The sequence below is a fragment of the Ambystoma mexicanum genome, chromosome 3q (assembly GCF_040938575.1).
Source record: "Ambystoma mexicanum isolate Mex_15411 chromosome 3q, UKY_AmexF1_1, whole genome shotgun sequence".
Classification (NCBI taxonomy): Eukaryota; Metazoa; Chordata; class Amphibia; order Caudata; family Ambystomatidae; genus Ambystoma; species Ambystoma mexicanum.
In genome coordinates, this window is record NC_090926.1 from 1117174431 (window position 1) to 1117193164 (window position 18734).

The window sequence follows — 18734 nt, forward strand, 5'->3', positions numbered from 1 at the left end:
CCCGTTGTCAACGTGTTGCCGCTCTGCAAATGTCCCTCACTGCTACACCTCTTTCAAGAGGGAATGAAGCAGCTACTCCTCTAGTAGAACACACTCTTAGACCTTTAGGTGAATCCTTGCCAACCAATGAGCAACACTCAGTTATGCACATAACAGGTCATTTAGAGATGGTTTGCTTCCCGACAGCTATTCCTAATTTATGACCTGCATAACCAATAAAAAGCTGATCATCTTGGTGAATATTCCTAGGCCTTGTGATATAGATACTTGGAACCCTCTTTAGGTCTAAACGATGGAGGATAAAAAGATGGTAGTGCAATACGTTGCACCAAATGAAATTCGAACACAACCGTAGGCAAGAAAGTGGACTTAACTCTTAAAACTACCTTATCCTTGGAGAAGATTGTGAAGGGTTGTTTGAAGATAGAGGCTGTAGCTTACTTATCCTACGGTCAGATGCGATGGCCACTAAAAAGGCAGTTTTTATGGTGAGCATTCTTAGAGGGGACGAATGTAAGGGTTTAGATCCCATGATGGCACAATGAAGGGAATAGGCGGGAAAAAATGTAAGCCTTTCAGAAATTGTGTCACTATCGGTGCTTTGAAATATGATCCCTCAACCAGAGATCTTTTGAAAATTGAAAGGGCTGATAAAAAGCCCTTCACTGTTGCTACTTGCAACCCAGAATGGGTCAAGTGAAGTAGGAAATCTAAAACCTGGGGGAGTTAAATGAGAAAGTATCTAGTTTATTTTTTCCCTGCACCAGCTGCGGAATCTATTTCAACGGCAGCGGTACAGGGATTTAGTTGCTGGTCTTCACGCCGAAAGCAACACATCCATTAAGTCTTCCGGAAGGTCTCAATCCTTATATCTCACCCTTTCAGATACCAGGCGTGAACGTTGAGAGTCCTGATCTCTGGGTGAAACTGATTGGAGGGCAGATGGCTATTTCTAGAAGGTCCGGGTACCACATTCTCCTGGCCTAATCTGGGCCAATGAGGATCATGGTTTTCCTGAACTTTCTCAACCTCCATATTACGCGAGGAATGACGGGGACTGGCGGAAATGCATACTGGAGTGGAAATGTCCAGTCCACCACGAACGCATCTCCTAGAGCTCTTTGGGGAAATTCTCTGGACCAGAACAGCTCACACTTCCAACTGACACTGGTCACGAACAGATCCACTTGAGGGGTTCCCCAAAGAGCGAAGATCTTTTGAAGGACTTCCTCGTGGGAGATCGTGATCTGCCTGCTCAGAGCGTCTGCTGCGGAGTTCTTTTCCATGGCTAGATGAACTGCCGGAAGAGTTATTACTTCTCTTAGTGCCCAGAATGAGAGCTGCATGGACTCTATGCACAGGGGCAATAACTCTACACCCCCTCTCTTGTTTAGGTAATGCATGGCCACTGTGTTGTCTGTCATTATCGGGACACATTTCCCCCATATCGAGAGAAGGAAGGCCATCAGCGCTAGTCGGTTTGCCCTCAGCTCCAAAAGGTTGATGTGGAGTCTGGACTTCGTATCCGCTTATTGAAAGCGTCTGTCACAACTGTCATCTCCAGCCATGGTTGCCAAAATGGTTCTCCTCTCATCACATTCACTCAGCTAGCCCACCCCAGGAGATACTGGGCGCCTTTGTCGGGACCTGGAGAATGTCCGTCATTCTGCCGGAGAATTGAGACCAGTGGGATCTGAGAGCCCACTGAAGGGATCTCATTGACACCAGAAAAATGCATCATGCCATGAGGCCGAGCAACCTTAGGAAGTCATAGGCCGGAAGACGTTGGGCACTCTGAAATTTTTGGACCATCTGCAAAAGGCATTGATCCCTCCACTGGGGTGGCAAAGCTTTTCCCTGTTGCTGAATCCAAGACTGCTCCAATAAATTGAAGCTTCTGAGAGGTTGTCAAATGGAACTTCTTGAAGTTCAGAGAGATGACCAGGTCATGGGGGAGGCCAAAGATCCAACTGAGATGCTCCAGACACTGTTCCTGAGAAACAACTCTGATGATCAGCCAGTCATCCAGGCAGGGATAGAGGTGAATGCCCCCCCTTCTCCTCAGACTTGCTGCCACCACTGCCATAAGCTTGAGCCCGAAAGGCAGAACTCAAACAAGATAATGAGAACTGCCAATCACGAACCCCAGGTACTTTCTGTGTTTCTGATGTATCGGCGCATGAAATTAAGCATCCTGGAGGTCCAATGACCCCAACCAATCCTGGAGTCGAAGGGCCTGAAGGATCTGCGAAAGAGTTACCATCTTGCACTTGTCCTTCCGGAAGAACTTGCTCAAGCATCTCAAGTCCAAGATGGGAGGCACTCCTCTGTCCTTCTTTGGGATTAGAAAGTAAAGAGTACCAACATTGGTTACTCTCTGCTACAGTTACCAATTCTATTGAACCTTTCTCCAAAAGGGTGAAAATCTCCTGCTGTAGGAGTGGATCTGGAACCAAGGTTCATTGTGGTCTTGGGAGGCAATCAGGTCTTTTCAGGAATGGTAGGCAGCATCGTTCTGCTACTGTTTGTAGGACCCATGCATCCAAAGTAATGCTTCGTCAACTCTGGACATGGTAAGACAGTCTGCCCCCTACCAAAGTTTTGTGGTTGAAGGAGTCATTTTGCTGTTCCACCTGCAGCTGAGGGTAACTCTGCAGGTGCTGAATGGGGAGTCCTTCCGCCTCTACCCCTTCCACAATAGGGTCTTCTTTGACCTCATTTTGAAAACTGACCTCTTCCTCTAGATATGGAGGAATAGAAATGAAAAGAATGACCTCTCCACCCTTGACCTGTAGATTACGGTCATTTTATCACCGCCCCCAAAGATGATGCTACAGCTCTAGAAGATTGCAGTTTTTCTAGACTGCTATCGGCCTTCTCCCCAAAAAGAGAAGTACCATCAAACGGCATGTCTAGCAGACGTTGAACAGCTTTTGTTAACTAAGACATACGTACTGTGCTGGCAGCCATGGCTCTACTGGTCGAGTCCACTGTATCTAAACTAGATTGAAGAGATTGTCTCATGGCATCCTTGTCATCTTGCATCAGGCTTAAAAACCCTTCTCTCTTCTCCCTCTGGTATGTGCTCTGCTGCTAATGCAGCTACACCCCAAAGGGTGTGTATTTCGCTAAAGCACTGGTAGCATTGGCAGGTTTTAATGCCATACTTACTGCAGTAAATACTTTTTAACCCAAAGAGTCAATCCTTATCTGCTGGCGCTGGGTGCCTGTTCAGAAACAGAGGATCTATGGAAACATTGTTGTATTCATCTGTTAATAAGTTATTAACAAATGGAATAGAATCGGGTTTCAACCAGTTCTCCATTACCCTTGTTCTCAGGGCTGCATCGAATGGTAATACAGCTTCCCTAATTGGCTCACTGTCGAAGATGTCAGTAAAATAATCATTTTCTACAGTGGCTGCAGGTCTGGACCATCCCAGATATTCAGCTACTTCACCAATAACCATCCTGTAAGAAAGATCAGTATAACCAGATATCTCAGCATTACCAAATTCTGTTTCTGGTGAGGTTTTCCAACTACTAGTTTCCTTTAATGTATCCACAACAAAGGACATTCCAGCCTTGCAGACCCACGCAGCAACCGGATCAGCTGTTGTGGGAGGTCCTGCCCCAAGAAGAGACTTGTTGCGATTGGCTGGCCTGAACAACTTCTTCCTGCCGGCAGACTGAGCTGGACGGCAAACGCCGACCTCTTTAAAAGGGCCTCATCCAAGGGCTAGGTCCTTCCCTGTCCGACCGTGACCGGAGTGCCGGGCTCAACTACCCACGAGCATGCACCTTGCCAGGTTTAACTTTCCCGTGCTCCTTATCTCAGCCGCAAGGTTACACTACAAGCATGGTAAATGTAAGCGCGGCTACCTGCACGTCTCGCATGCGCAGACATTTAGAACCCTCTACACCGTCTCAGACGCCCGATTCCTGCCCTTCCACCGCTTTATCCACACTTGGGACCGCCTCTGGTGTCACGGCATTGGGACTGGGCCCTCTACGTCGCTCAGACTTTGCTCTATGTACTGCTAAATCTATGACATAGTACCAGCATGAACATTTCTACACACTTGTGAGCCTTCATCCGGTTCACATGATCTGCTGTGATCCATTTCTCATCCGAGTCCTGTGTAGTAGTCGCATTCATCGGCTTGCAGATGCTTGGACCTGTACTTCTGCTTGTCTGGCCTCCTACAGTTCGCACTACCCTCATACTCCTTTACATGATGCACTCATTATCTGACAGCACCGCTGTCTGCACCATTTGCCGGATATATCTAGAGCCTGGCTTCGTTGTTACCCGCTAGCATCATTTTGCCTCTAAACTGCTTGGATCCATTCTTGCATTGATCCAGGGCACATTGCCAAATTCGAACTTGGTTGTCTCTGTTCCATTTGCTTGCTTCTCAAAACTGTGCTTTCCCTCCAACCCCCTACTCACACCTGATCTTACATACCTGCAAGCCTGATGTAACCCCCTGCACCATGGGGTGTGGCTTTGCTAGTCTTGCACTCTCACCTATGAGGTCTGTAAACATACTTAATCATGAACGTCATTAAGGTAATATGCATTTCTGTAACTAGCGCCTAGTTGCCTCTGGGTTTTGTGCGCTGTAATAAATGCTAAATAAATAAATAAAAAACAAAAAGGGGGGCTGGTCCTCTTCCTCCTCATCTTCAAAGATAGAACCCATCTGCCTAAAGAAATCAGGTCTTGGAATGGGTTGGAACAATTTAGGCTCAGGAATAGATTTTACCATCTTCGAGAGCGAAGAATGCTCCGATGAGGTTGAAGGTTTCGATGGTTTATTCGAAACTGTCGCGGTATGCACCGACACTTTATGTTGCTTCGAAAGCTCAATATCATATATATGCTTTGAAGATTCAGGTGACAGACATGAATGTTTCAAATCCTTCAAAGAAGTCTTCATTGCCGTTCGTGAATGTTTCGTGTTACAGACACCAGCCTTTTCTTGTGCGTCAAGGAAGATTCCTTGCATTTATGTCGAGTAACCTCTCTTCTTGGGCTCTTAGGGGCACGAGCAGGGGACACATGTGACTCCCTACCGTTCCCAATAGATGCCGAGCGGTGGCCACTTTTCTCAAACTCCTTTAGAACACTGGCTAAACATTTTTAAGCAGAATTTTTCTAACTCCGCTGGAGTGTAGATCTTTTTTTGGCAACTAATTATTTCAGAGGAGGACGAGCGACCACGAACGTCTATGTTTGAACTTTTAACAGGAGACCTCTTGAGTCAGTGGAAGATTTCCTCTTCGAAGGGGTAAGGTCAAGGGATTTGGGGGGAGGGCTTACCTGCATCGAGTTTCCCCTACCTTTCCCACAAGGCCTTAACCGCCATCGACTGACACGAGCCACAATAATTAACCTTGTGGCCCGATCCCAAGCACCACAGACAAACACAGTGCAGGTCTGTAATCGATATCTTGGCCCCACAGTACGAACACCACTTGAAGCCAGTCTTCAGTGTGGAGGCCATTCTTGAAGTAAAAAGTAGTTTAATCGCTCATCCGAAGCATTCTATGCTACACGACGCTCGACCCTATGAAAAAAATTCCCAAGCAAGCTGCAGGCAAATTTGAATATATTAAATTAAGGAATACGTGGGAGGACACAATCCATTTGAAAGATCAAGTTTGACAAGATCAAGTTTGACATGTATCAATAGCACTGTTCTGCTGCTGATGGGAATGCTGACAACTCTGTTGACTGGAAGTCCAATACCAGTTTGCTAACTGGAGGTTTGGACACAGGCCAATGGACCATTGACTGGCTAGTTAAAAAGGGCTTCAATGCTGGTGCAGCTGACGAATGTTTGGTCAACAGGGACATCAATATTTCAGCCCTCCGTCTGGCAGCCTATCAAGTTCTTTGCTGAAGGGAACATCAATGATGACAGACCTTTTATGCTTCACAATGGACAAGTGCTTGATTTTGCTTGTGGAAGGAAACATTGATAAGCTGCTCAGACTACGATGACAAAGCATCACACAACATTTCCTTCCTTTTTTGGTACCAAACCGAGCAACATTTTGCATTGCCAAGCCAAACAAAGTGGTGAACAGCAGGGGAGGATTATTCAATGTGCTTCGCCTTGGGTCAGGCCTAATCCTTCTACCTTGTCTCCATAACATGGAAAATGTTCATGAGAAAAAGCCCTTCTTGTGAGAGGAGTGTTTCCTTCAGTCCTCCTCTTCCTAGGGCTCCAGGTGCGTCAAGGGTTCTTTCCCTGCAGAAGGAGAAGTTCCTTCAAGAAGGAACATGAGCAAACGTCTATTCCGGTCTGATAGTTGTAGAAGAAAACCCCTGGTGCAGTGAACAAGTTGGTGGCAAGGTCTGCAAATGTGTCTTACCATAGGGACTACTGCACTTGTAGTCCACAGCTGGGAAAGAGGGCCAGCAGCATGCAACTGTCCAGTTTACATCAACACTATGAATGACACTGCAGGGCTGCAAAAGAACAAGCAATGGTAGGTCTACAGGGAAGGAGCTTTCATTTAAGAGATGATAGTGCCAACCTCTAAAGTTGCTAAAGAGCAAAGGGCATTGCATTCTAATGCCAACAGATTTAAGATGGAGGCACTCTGTTATGCACCATAGCACACCAAGATGAGAATTAAGAATGTTGCCAATGAAACACTAACAAGGTATTCATTTTATATTCAGTACAAATATTTATTTTCGCAATGGACTGCACAAAAAACTTTTAGTATACAAGTGAAAAGTCCATCAATTTCCTTCTACAAATGCCTAAAGTGTTTAGTACAATTTTCAATTTCACTGACATAATTCTTTTGACAGGAGCTCTGTGAAGAACTAAATTCACCAGATTAGAACCCTCTCATTTGTTCCACAGGACCAAGATGAAGAGGGAAACAAATCTGGTCTTGCATCAGAGACTAGACCTCTGATGCAGCCCTATGCTTTCCACAACTATACATGGTTGCTGAAAAGCATACAGTCAGCAAGAGTGGGATTGATGGGACAAGGAGATCAACAACAACAGTTTCCCTATTTAAAGAACAACCTAATTATAAACACACACATATAGCAACAAAACAAACAATAGCAGCAAAATACCTTTGGCAGAAAAACAACCATATTGCAGGCTCTTGCTCCTACTGTTATGCTCATTCCACTGCGCCTAACCGCACACATTAGAACATATTAATGGGATGTAATCAACTTAAAAAAATAAAAAACTATTTTACACTGCAATGTTGCTAAAATGTGTACAAAAAATAATCATGAAATGGTATACATAAGCAATATTTTGAGCAAGCATTTTCAAAATACAGAGAAAATTACTCCCAATGGACAAGCTAGAAAGCGCTGCTGCTACCCAACACGGAAGGGGGTAAAGAGAGGAGTTGATTGTGTGGGGAATCTACTAAAGGCAAGAACATTTTGGCAAATGACAAATCTGATTAAAACATTAGGAAAAGTATTAGACAAATTGCAAAAGACATATCAATTTTTTGCATACATAAATTATATATATATATATATTTATAAATGTATTTTACATACTAGAGTGCTGCCTATTTAGCAGTTGCAGCACTTAACTCTTAATATTATATTTACATTGTGGAAGTGTCTCGCACAATACAGGGGTTGAGAGACTGAGGCGCTCACCTTTTACCACACTCACAAAGTAGGGCAGACAAAAACACCCAGAAAAAACCCTGAGATAAAAACCAAAATCATTTGCATCAGAGGTGATAGAATACTGCAATATTTGTGCATGTGAAAATGTCAGCCAACTAATCATATACACGTATTCAATACAGTGGACATAATCGAGGTCCAGATTATTTTTTCAATCTAGGGATGAAAAAACCTAACACACACTTATGAGTACCGCCATATTCTGTTTTGTTGTGATAAATAGCAATGGGACGCGGCTCTGACATTTACCAATGTCACAACATTGGCAAATTAAACAATGTTTTTAATTGTACTCGAAGGACATGCACAGATAGAAATATATACAAGTGATGGAACTAATCTTGGGTAGAGAATGACAGAAAAAAAATCAAAAGTGGCTTCGACAATGAAGGCCAATACATTGATTCACATGGACCGAAGCAAGGAAATCATTCTGACAGACAAGACTAGGTTGACAGAAGAGCAGACACAAACAATACTGCTGGAGGTTTTCCAATAAGCAGATCAACTGGCAAGGAACAGTAGAGGTTCAGTACGATAAGTCACCTCAGGTCCACATTCACAAGGCACATGTGCAACGGTTATATTGGACAACATGCTCTCTCTTCCAAAACACTGGTATATGCACAATGAACAACAGCTGCTATGCCGCAGAACACAGATTACCCTGTGTAGAAACGGTCTATGACAAGACTTAAGAATAAAGGCTCTGTTTTGTGGCAGAGGTCCCTTTAAACAATTGTGTTATTGCATATAGGATTCCTATAAAGATGTCTGCTGTGTGGCAGTTCAAGCCTTTCTGGTACTAGACACATAACTTACAATGCTTTAACATTAGAATAAAAGCCATGTAGCTAGCCAAAGCCTCATCAGGCATAAGATAATTCAGTACTGAAGCTCTATTTCATATGGTAGGGCAACAAATCAAAGGACCTTTCATGCCAGGCCCAGACCATCATTACAGAATAAACAAAATCTTCAGAAACCATATGCCCCTTTCAGAAAATTAAAGCTATAACATACCTTTAACAGTTTGTATAACCTCTCCATGTCACAGAAAGGTGGTTCATGTCCAGGCTTTTCTAAGCCTGCTATGCTGTCAAAGCTCCATTAAAATGGACCACGGGACATATGCCAAAACGTAATCTGAACACATTACTGCTTGCAGTGTGAATGAAAATTCGTATGCTTTCAAGGATAACCTGCATATCACAAGAACGAATGGATCATGAAGGTGTGACAAATCTCAAGAATGTGTCCAAAAAATATGATGTCAAGGATTTATGCATGGGTAACAAACACACATTTCAATGTCAAGTTGTAGGTAGAACCATGTTTGCCCTATAATTGCCACTTCTCAGAGACCACTGTTAAAACAAAGCACAGCTACACAGAAAGATCTGGCATTATTCTGTTTAGATATTAAATAGTGAAACAGCCTTAAGTAATCTTACTGTACAATCCAATGGTTAAAACTATCATCTGAATTGGACGAATGGGCCCCTTCCAACAGATCATCCAAACATTTTTACAGCTGAAATGTAGTTAGCCAAATCATCAAGATTTTCGAGAAATTATCACTGTTTTACAAACCAATTTTCCAATCAGTCAGTGATGCACAGCTTTGGAAAGAATCCCACATTGTGAGTAAAAAGGAACTCAGGTTAACTGTGGTTAACAAATGGAACACTAGCACTCCTATATTTTCCTTCTGTGGTTATGGTCAAAAGAGTGTTAATGGTGGCAAAATAATTATCCACCCCCATGCCTCCCCATTCAGGACCACTCAAAAAGTGCCTATATAGTGCTTGGTTTCAAATATCAGCTATATTTAACGAAAGGCAAATTGCTTTTAATCATAGCCCCTTCTTCCTGTAGTATTTAGAAGAGCAATTAAAACATGCATGTTTGGTACATTTAGTCTGCTAGTTAAGGAACTTCATATCTGCTAGACAAGCATATTCACTGCATTATCTTCAAGTGTGGACATTTAAATTGAGGTCGACAATTCTGAAATTGACATAGGCAGCAGACCTCATTAATGGAACAATTTCAGATTAAAATGTTAAATTCATATCATTTATTTTGATCAACCCTTGATTTCCAGACTATGGCACTTGGTTACATGGATATTAAATGACATGGCTAAAATAGTGTGCATGCTTTGAATCCAGAAAACAACCATTCACTGAAAAGCAGGTAAAGAACACCCCAAACCAAGCATGAAGGAACTTGGGGATAACAATGGTTTAGGAAACGTTTACATTGTGTTACACTAGTTAAGAGATAAGAATTTCTACAAAACGTGTTGCAATCCAGGGAATATCATTTAATCTGTTCAAATTTCTCAAAACAGCAGTGCATTTAAGAAAAAGGCAGCTAGAAACCAATTGAAGCAGTGATGGTGATTAGTAATTGTGTGTGCTGCAGGGGAGTCCTCACCCCCTTGTTTGGCATTATTGGAATTCAGGGGTTGCAGGGGCATCCCCCGCTTCCAAAATCGAGCAAGGGAAAACTAAAATAAATTAAAAAAAATAAAACAGACAGCAATACGAAGATTTACACTTCATGCTTTTCTGCCCTATTTATTTCTGCTACAAACATTTCACATAGATCCAGTCCATAACCTTTGTAGCCACATGTTAACCGACAAGCAAGAGTACTCCAAAATGAAGCTAGTGTTATGATGCTCATAACACTAGCATCAAGTTATGGAGATGGTCAATTTATTTGTCATTGACCAAAAAACTAGACCACCTGTTTTACACTGTGTGCGTTAAGAATGTAACCTAAGAATGAAGATGGATTATATATTTGAGGTCAAACCATACTGCTTGGCTTGCATGGCAGTAGGTAAACCTGTTGCACAATGTCTGGCATTGAATAACATGATTACTTTGTGCCATAAAAACTTTGAGATATGGTGTATTATGCCCGTCACTATATAATCCATCTCAATACCTAAATTAAATCAAAGCACCGAGCCTGGAAGAAACAAAGTAGCACAATTGTTGAGTCGTTTTTTTGGCTCTATCAAGTCAGGATGAAGCGGAATTGGCGCTACTGCATGGAGCCGTGGTGGAGAAGAGAGGCGGTGATCGGCAGAGAGGTCGGGTGGTTGAGGCTAAATGGCATAGCTGCCTGAGCAATGAGAGCGGCTTGCCTTAATGTTTAGGTCTGCCGCTTGCTTTGCTAGATCTTGTGCCACAGTGGGATTCATGCCCTGTGCAGTTGTGTCTTTGTAGGGCAGGGCTGTGAGACAGGTCGCAGAGTCACTGGCTTTCGGTCAGAGCTCGATCACACAGTGGCCCCGGACAGTGACGCAAGGGGTAAATCCACTGGATCACAGAGCTATGGTGGAGAGCTTTGGGTGGCGGTGGCTTGTGCGTTTTCGCAGCCTGACAGATATGCGGCATGAATTATGGGTTTCATCTTGTGTCTTCTTCATGTGACAGACTTTTGTCTGTTTTACAGCCATTTTAATCAGTGGCTCAGTTTAATTATTTGCAGGTTCATGTTCTGTTCCCTTTTGGAATTTCTCTACCGCCATGACAAAGAGACCCCTCACGTTCTCCCCGTTTGTTATTGGTGCAGCATATTGACCCTTATCTACACTTAAGTATTGATGAGGGATTGCAGGGGCCTGTTTTGGTCCTGCAAAAACGTCTTATATTTTGCAAGCCATTCATTGTGGTCTGTTTGATTGCACTATTTTTTTTGCCTTGTTTTCTTCTTTTCAGTCCTGTGTGCTTATTGGCATCATTTCTACTATTGTACCAAGTAAGTTCGTAAAGCGCTATAGAAGCACAATACAATTCTCCATAAGAACAAATTTGTATTCTCTTTTAAAGTGGCAAAATGTTAAGTACAACTGCTTGTTTGATAGGAATTGAATTTAAGAATTAGCTGGATGGCCCATATTTTGAACCTTCGTAGAATCCATACAAAGAATATTTTAGCACCAGCTCTACCAATGGACATCAATTTAAAATATTGCATCACCAGTTAAGTTCAGAAATCAGCTAAGTTCACCCACACTAATGTTTCTCAAAAGATGTGCAAACCTTGGATTTGCATCACTCCTCAGTTAAAGATATCCACAACATTATTAAGATAGACATCGGTGGTAGGAATAGGGATCAGAATTGCCATCACAGAATAAAGTTGAACTTTAATCAGAGACTAATAGTTAAACTCTTTTTGAAGAACAATCTATGCACCTCAAATGAAGCAGTGTACGTTTTCCAGATACTTAATGATTTGATTGAACCCATAAACCCATAACCCCATCCTCCACTCGTTGTATTGCACTCATGAAATTACTATTTCTTTAGCCACAGAATTATTGTATTTATTTTTTAAGTATTCCTTTAAATATTCATTTGTCAACTACTTACAAAACCACTTATAAATTCATAGTCAAGCAATTCTAGCCACTGGCCAGAGAAGCATGACTTTGAAACACTTGGACCAGAGGACATTGAACTAAAACCTATATCTACGAAACCTACGAAACCTAAGCAGTAACCCCACACTGCCCTGCATGTTTAAACCAAAGTGCTTCTTGCAAAGACTGGAAATCCTAACATCTAAATGCAACCTGAGAGGGTCACTTTTGGGGTAATGTCTGGAATTTTCTAGTAGTACGTGGTGAATGGATTTCTGCTTCACTTATCACTAAGTTGGCTGCAGACGTTTTCCAGCAACCAGCTTTCTAAATGGCTCTCACGAAGTTGGCTTTTTGACTGGGCCCTGGATACTTCAACTGCACCTTTAAATCGCTATGGAATATGCACAACTCAGGACTGACTCAATCAGTGAACACGCTTTATGACAGTTGGAGACAACAAAGATTGGTGTCTGTTATAATTGATTGCGGTCTCTAGGCGGCATGTCCTGTTGAAGGCCCAAGTAGGGAAGACCGCGTGTGTACAGAAGGCTGCCTCCGGTACATACGTCTTTAGGGGATGCCTTCTGCAAAGTCACTTGTTTGAATGCAGGGATTAGACCCCAAACTATTTTAACATGACTTCAACGGGTAGGAGACCACAAATTAATAAGAGCAAAAGAAAAATACACTTTCTGGACCACTTTTTTTTTTGCACAACAGCAAATTAAATTCTGCAGCTACAAAATTGCTCTTCAGATTAAATCACACGCATGTAATTTAATTTGCAATTTTTTTATGAGACAGGAATTGGGTTTCCTTTTCCCTGTAATTGGTTGATTTTACCACATAATCATACGCCACGAGTTGGGCAAAAAACATCGAGGAAATGGTAGCAACGGTTTCTATTACCCCATTAGAGTTTGATAAATGACAAACCATTTAAAGTGGGAACGCCTGGGCCTCACGAAAAGCGAATACCGAGACACAATCGTGTGACTGCTACAAAGAAAAATTAGAGGTGGGCACTCGAGAACATCAATATTATGTTAAAAGAGGACTATACAATGCAATCAACATAAATCCTCTTGCAAAGCGTTTCTTTAAGCAGCAAAGTGTGACTTGCCACTGCTACATTGGATTTGTGGACAATATCTGTAAACAAACTACAGTATATTATAAGTTCCACAAAACCTTAAAATTGATCATCTGATAGTCAAACAAGGAGACAACACAGGGAGAAGAGTTCTGGTGAGCCATGGTCCCTTACTCCAAGTCTAATAATATTGTTCTGACACCTAGCAATCTAATGACCTGGACACATCTAGTAATTCCAACGAATGTGAGTTTCTAAAGATGCACTGAAAACCATGCAGTCAAGCTTTTAGGAACGTTTTCTTGTGAATAGACTACAGAGCGTAGCGATGAGGAAATTGCAGCAGCTCATCACAAAGCAAGAGGTGATCAACCAAAGAAAGTATCTAACACTATACTGTAGTAGCAGCCCTCTGAGCAAATTTAAGATTTAATAAGAAAAGATTTCTTTAGAATGTCTGTTCTTACATCACAGACTGTTTATTAGAAGCCCAATCCAGGCGCTCACACTCTGTTCTGAAAATGGCCCTTTGGAAAGGAAGCAAGACTGCAGCAGTTCTACAATTAAAAAGTCCACCCTCACCAAATACATGTTTACAGAAAGGCATGACTAAAGGTGTGCCTATAATGTAAAACATGTAGGACTAAACAGAAACTGAGAAGGGGCAGCAATATAGTTGCTGACATTAATGGGCTCATTCCATAGTCATTCAATAATAAAAAATATTATTTGGCTACTCGAGTGGACTGTCACTGTAAGGGATTACCAACATAACAATGAGCATCCTCTAAAGTTGTTTTGTATACACTGAGTGTTTTCATGCTTCTGTTTCTGGAACATTTTTATGATGTTGGTTGTAGAACATTTTTATGACGTGTGGATAAAATACAGCATCCATTGTGGCCAATGTCGCAAGCACAACACGGCAGTACTTAAAGTCTGAGTAATAGCTTAACGTGCAACTTGTTCAGCCCATGTAGCTGCAAGTGGAAATCATTTGATCAGCCTACCACCAATTCTGGGAACAGTTCATACCATCAATTCGGCGCCCTCATTATACTGGTGTGCACTAGAAACGCTGTCTCTAATGCTTCGCAAGTAGATCAGCAGACACATTTAATACAATTTCCGACCAGGAATCGATCCAATTACAAGTGTCCAACTCCACCAAAAGTGACCTAACACAAGGCTTCAGAAGCCATTCTTAAAATCTTAAAACTTCACAAACTAGAGGGGCAGAGCAATTATGACAAGGTTCCATCCACAGTGCACATCTCCATATCTAGAGACTGCTCAAAAAAGCCCAATGTGTCTTATACTTAAAGAACAAAAACTGAAAGAGGGAATAAAGTGCTTTAACATAACTGTTCAAACTTCTTCCTGTTCTCGATCAAAAACTTTCTCCAAGAAATGAAAAAGGGAAGATAAGTGGTGTTGTAGCTCTCAAATCATCCGGTTTGCACCATCAAGTGCAAAAATGATGATGATCAGGCACAAGTGCTTTCTAAAAATCCTTCTTTTCCGGTGAACAGCAATACTGAAGTATCTATAGGAGAACCCAGTCCTGCTCCAGTATCACTCCTTACCCCTTTAACAAATTAGTAAAAATAGAAAGGAATACTCTGAGGATGTGCCCAGGAATCAATTCTCACAGAGCAAGAGACCAAAAGAGCTGCATGACCACAGGACTACAAAACAATGCCTCAGTGCATCAAAGAGTGGGACGATGCAGGACATGCGAAAACTTGCTTTTGGATCCGCAATATTTCTTACAATCCTCTTTCTGATACAGCAGAAAAACATTCAGAGCTTGAATAACATTCCAGATGCAATCTCAAATTCAATGCAAAATTACAAAAAGAATGATAAGTGAGATATTACAGGAAAGAATGGCAAGCATATATTGGGTTCTAAAAGAATGACCAGTGGGATAAAAATAGGACTGCGTTGTTCTGCCAAGGTGGAATATAACTCGCACTTATGTATTCAATACATCTCGACTCAATGACTGTTTTCGCGGCAAATTACTGCTGAGTTCACATGCACCAAATGTGAAATTTGGAAACATGGTCAGCACTTTTACAGAGTAGTGCCATTATCTACGTTATATGCCCTTCAGTATCTTTATAATATGAAAAGAAAGGACGGATTTTTCAGGTCAGGGGTATAAGGTGGTTCTCTTCACTCCGTTTGGCAATAAGGACAATCTCAGTACTCAGGAGCATTAAGTACTGTGTGAATTAAGGGCAAATACATCAAAGCAATGACTGAGAACCAATCAATCCATCATACTGCTGTTGAACGGCATCGGAATAACCAATAAGAAGCCAGTCAAGTAACCATCATGAAAATAGAAGGGGTTGATCCAAACTTTTATCGTGGTCTGGAGAAACTTCTAGATCACAAGACTTTGCAGTGAGAATGCCATCTGGTTCCTTGAAATGCCTTTAAATCTTAACAGCTGACATTTATTTGGGATGTTTCAGTCACGGAAACCCTCCCCTTTAACGGCTAACTGCGGATTTTCAATTGAACTCTACAGCATTCACTAACATAAGCGAAGAACAGTTGAGGTCACATGAAAATAGTGACGAGGAAGGCGTGGATACAGAATTGAGTTGTGAAGTCATTTAGCGACGAGAAGGGAACAAGTGTGCCTTTAAAGAAACATGTTTTAAAAGAAAATAGTTCAAGATAAAATACTTTATCCTGTAAACTCACATTCTATTCTCCCTCCACCACCCCCATTAAATGTTCTGTACTTGCTAATACGGAATTAGAAAAATTAGTTGAGAAGTGTATCGTTCCTGGCCCATCCAAATCAGTTGCATTCGAATCTTTATTCCAAGGTAAATGCCCTATAGAGTAATTATCAAGAATTTGCACACATTTACAAGCCATCGTGTTGGAAAAATTGGAGGCAATAGTGAACACAGTCTGGAAAAACCAGGGATAACAAGCCTGCTGGAGATATTTTGGTTGGAAAAACAGGTCGCGGGACCCAGAACCATGCATACACTAACGTAACACATTGTTAGATGAATTGAGGGGATCAGTGAGATGAACTTGTGCTACATACAGTTCACTGCCCACATGAGCTAATCAAAAATCTGCGGTCAAATGGTGAATAATGCAGACCATAACACAAAAAATGCTCACACTAGACCATCCCTGTCCGGCAAGTGCCTGTTTCAAAATGGATAAAGCCACATCAGCCGCAAAGAAAAGGGCACAAAAAAGGACATACATTTGACAAGTGCTAGTAAAATCCACAAAAGTGCACGGCTGGTGTGCATATGGGCTTCCCATTGTAACGTTCATTCTATGCTCTCAAAGAAATAGCAAGACGCAAGTTGTTTGTTTGTGTTTGGGTTTTTTTTGTTTGTTTTTTCTTTTTTTTTTTTTTTAAAAGAGACGAGTTTATTCCATGATCAGTACAGAGCAAATGCATATTTACCGTATCAAAGTTAAACCAATCAGTGACTTAAGAAGCTTGGTCAATACTGATGCACCAGTATCGCACTGTATAGTGGGTAGTTATGGCACAAAGTTAACAGTTCAGATGATTTTTGTCATAGGAAAAATAAAACCGAATGATACATTGGTCAAAGAATGAAGAACTCCAGCACGCAGATTGAACCAAGGTGTGCATGGACACCGCCAGTCGAAAAATCATTGCAAGTCAAAACTGTCAACTTCCCCGCCCCTATTTTTTCCCATTCATGTTCTTCTTCCTCACTGCTATCATGCTGACATTTTCATTGGCATATACTTAACCCTGTACAGTTTGCCACCCTCAAAGGTAAAACCTTTTCTGATATTCTTTAAAACCATAAAAAAATTGCAGATTTCAAGATCACAGGTTTACAAAAAAAACCCAACAAGAATGCTTGAAAAAGGAGTAAAACAAAAAGGGGCCTTGTGTACAGTTGGTGGCCTCTGTGTCGTGCTTCTGCTCCCGTCACCCTCCCACAAATGATGATCTTGAAGTAGACAAGCCCGGATTATATCGCACAACAGGCACATTGCAATACTACAAGGCAGAATCAAATGCCTGGGGTGCACCTGGGAAGACATACCCCATTTTTTCCATGTTATCGTCTTCCCAATAAGTGATGTGCTGTTGAGAAAATGACCACTAAATTCTGAATTCAGGACCACCACCATGCCTGTAGGAAGAGAAAAATACACCAAACTAGGGACCCTATTCCCCCAATTTACCATGCCTGTCTAGGTTATAGCAAGCGCTTGGATTACCAAATTTTGAAATGCCAGAATCCAAGTGTCCAAACTGATAGGTAGGGGGTGATGGGTAAGAGGAACGTCACAGACCATCAATTCCATTAACAATTCCCTTTTTTTTTTACAAGTGAAAACATACATGGAATATCTCCCAGAACAACCCGAATCAAAATAAAAAAAATATAATTACATAACAAAACAAAAAAACCATAAGAGAAGGCCTGCGAGTAGATGTGCAGAAGGCATAGCCAGTGACGGGGAGTTAGCAAGTGAGTGCATTTTTTTTTTCTTGTTGCTGTCCCAGCTGACTTCTCTGTTCTCCTGTGAATGAGCCAGAATTAGATCAGTTTCCTTCTGGCTCAAAGAGTCTCTCCATGTCGAAACAGCACTGTGTTAGTGGATTCTGCTCACATAGTCAAGTAGGGCCCTCTTTTTGTATATATACGCACACGCATATATATGTATATATGTATTTCTTTAGGTTTAAACTTAGAGCGTGCAATCCTGAATACATTGCGGACATGTTTGGCATAGACACAGTCTTGGGATGCTCCAGCACCCCTTCTTTTCTATTCCGGCTGTTGGATTTAAAGTTTTGCAGTTCTGCTTTCAGGAGCACATTTACACCAGCTTCTGCAAGCCAGTGCGGAAGGGAGGATTCCAAGTCAAATAGTAAGGCAAACTCTTAGCCATCCTTCCAAGGCTTCCACTAAAAGCTTGTTGACAGCTCAGATGCAGAAAGGGGAAGCAAACATGCTTCGTCTCGCCTCCTCTTATATCCCGCCATCTCGTTCCACTTCCTCCAGCCACCGTTAACACTATGAAGTCTCAAAGATTTGCCAGAGAAATACATGTAACTGAAAGAGTCAAAGCAGACCATTGTCTCAGAAAAGATTCTCTTCAAATATTGCCAATAAATCGCTCTGGAAATTCATATCAATAGTGGCAGCCATCTGCAAACAAAAAAGGAAAATAGGTTAAAAAACACAGAAGTTAATAAACATTCATACTGCAACAAGCATCCCCTACCGATTCTAGGTCCTCTACGAAAACCCCACACTCTACCTGTAACATGCCTCCTCTACATACAGCACTCGATTGCTTCCCAGCTAGCTTAGAGATTTATAAATCCCCTACACATACAAACATAATGTCAAACACTGAATTATGTATCCAGTGCCATCTTCTATACAAAAATTGCTGAACTTCATGCACTAGTAAGCATCAAACAGAGTATAGCTACTTTCCGAAGACGCACTGATGTACAATGTAAGAACACAATTGATCTGATGCAGTGACTGAACATTTTAC

At 41.8% G+C, this 18734-nt stretch overlaps 1 protein-coding gene across 2 annotated transcripts in view; it reads right to left on the minus strand.

Annotated features, from left to right (window-relative positions):
• Window positions 1-6680: 6680 nt before the first annotated feature.
• The window catches only part of BRD4 (bromodomain containing 4), a 1521397-nt gene continuing 1509343 nt past the window's right edge, over window positions 6681-18734 (minus strand). For both annotated transcript variants that reach the window (XM_069603884.1, XM_069603885.1), the window contains one exon: window positions 6681-18376. In XM_069603884.1, the coding sequence (XP_069459985.1) occupies window positions 18308-18376 (69 nt within the window). In that variant the 3' untranslated portion in view covers window positions 6681-18307. The remainder of the gene's footprint in view (window positions 18377-18734) is intronic.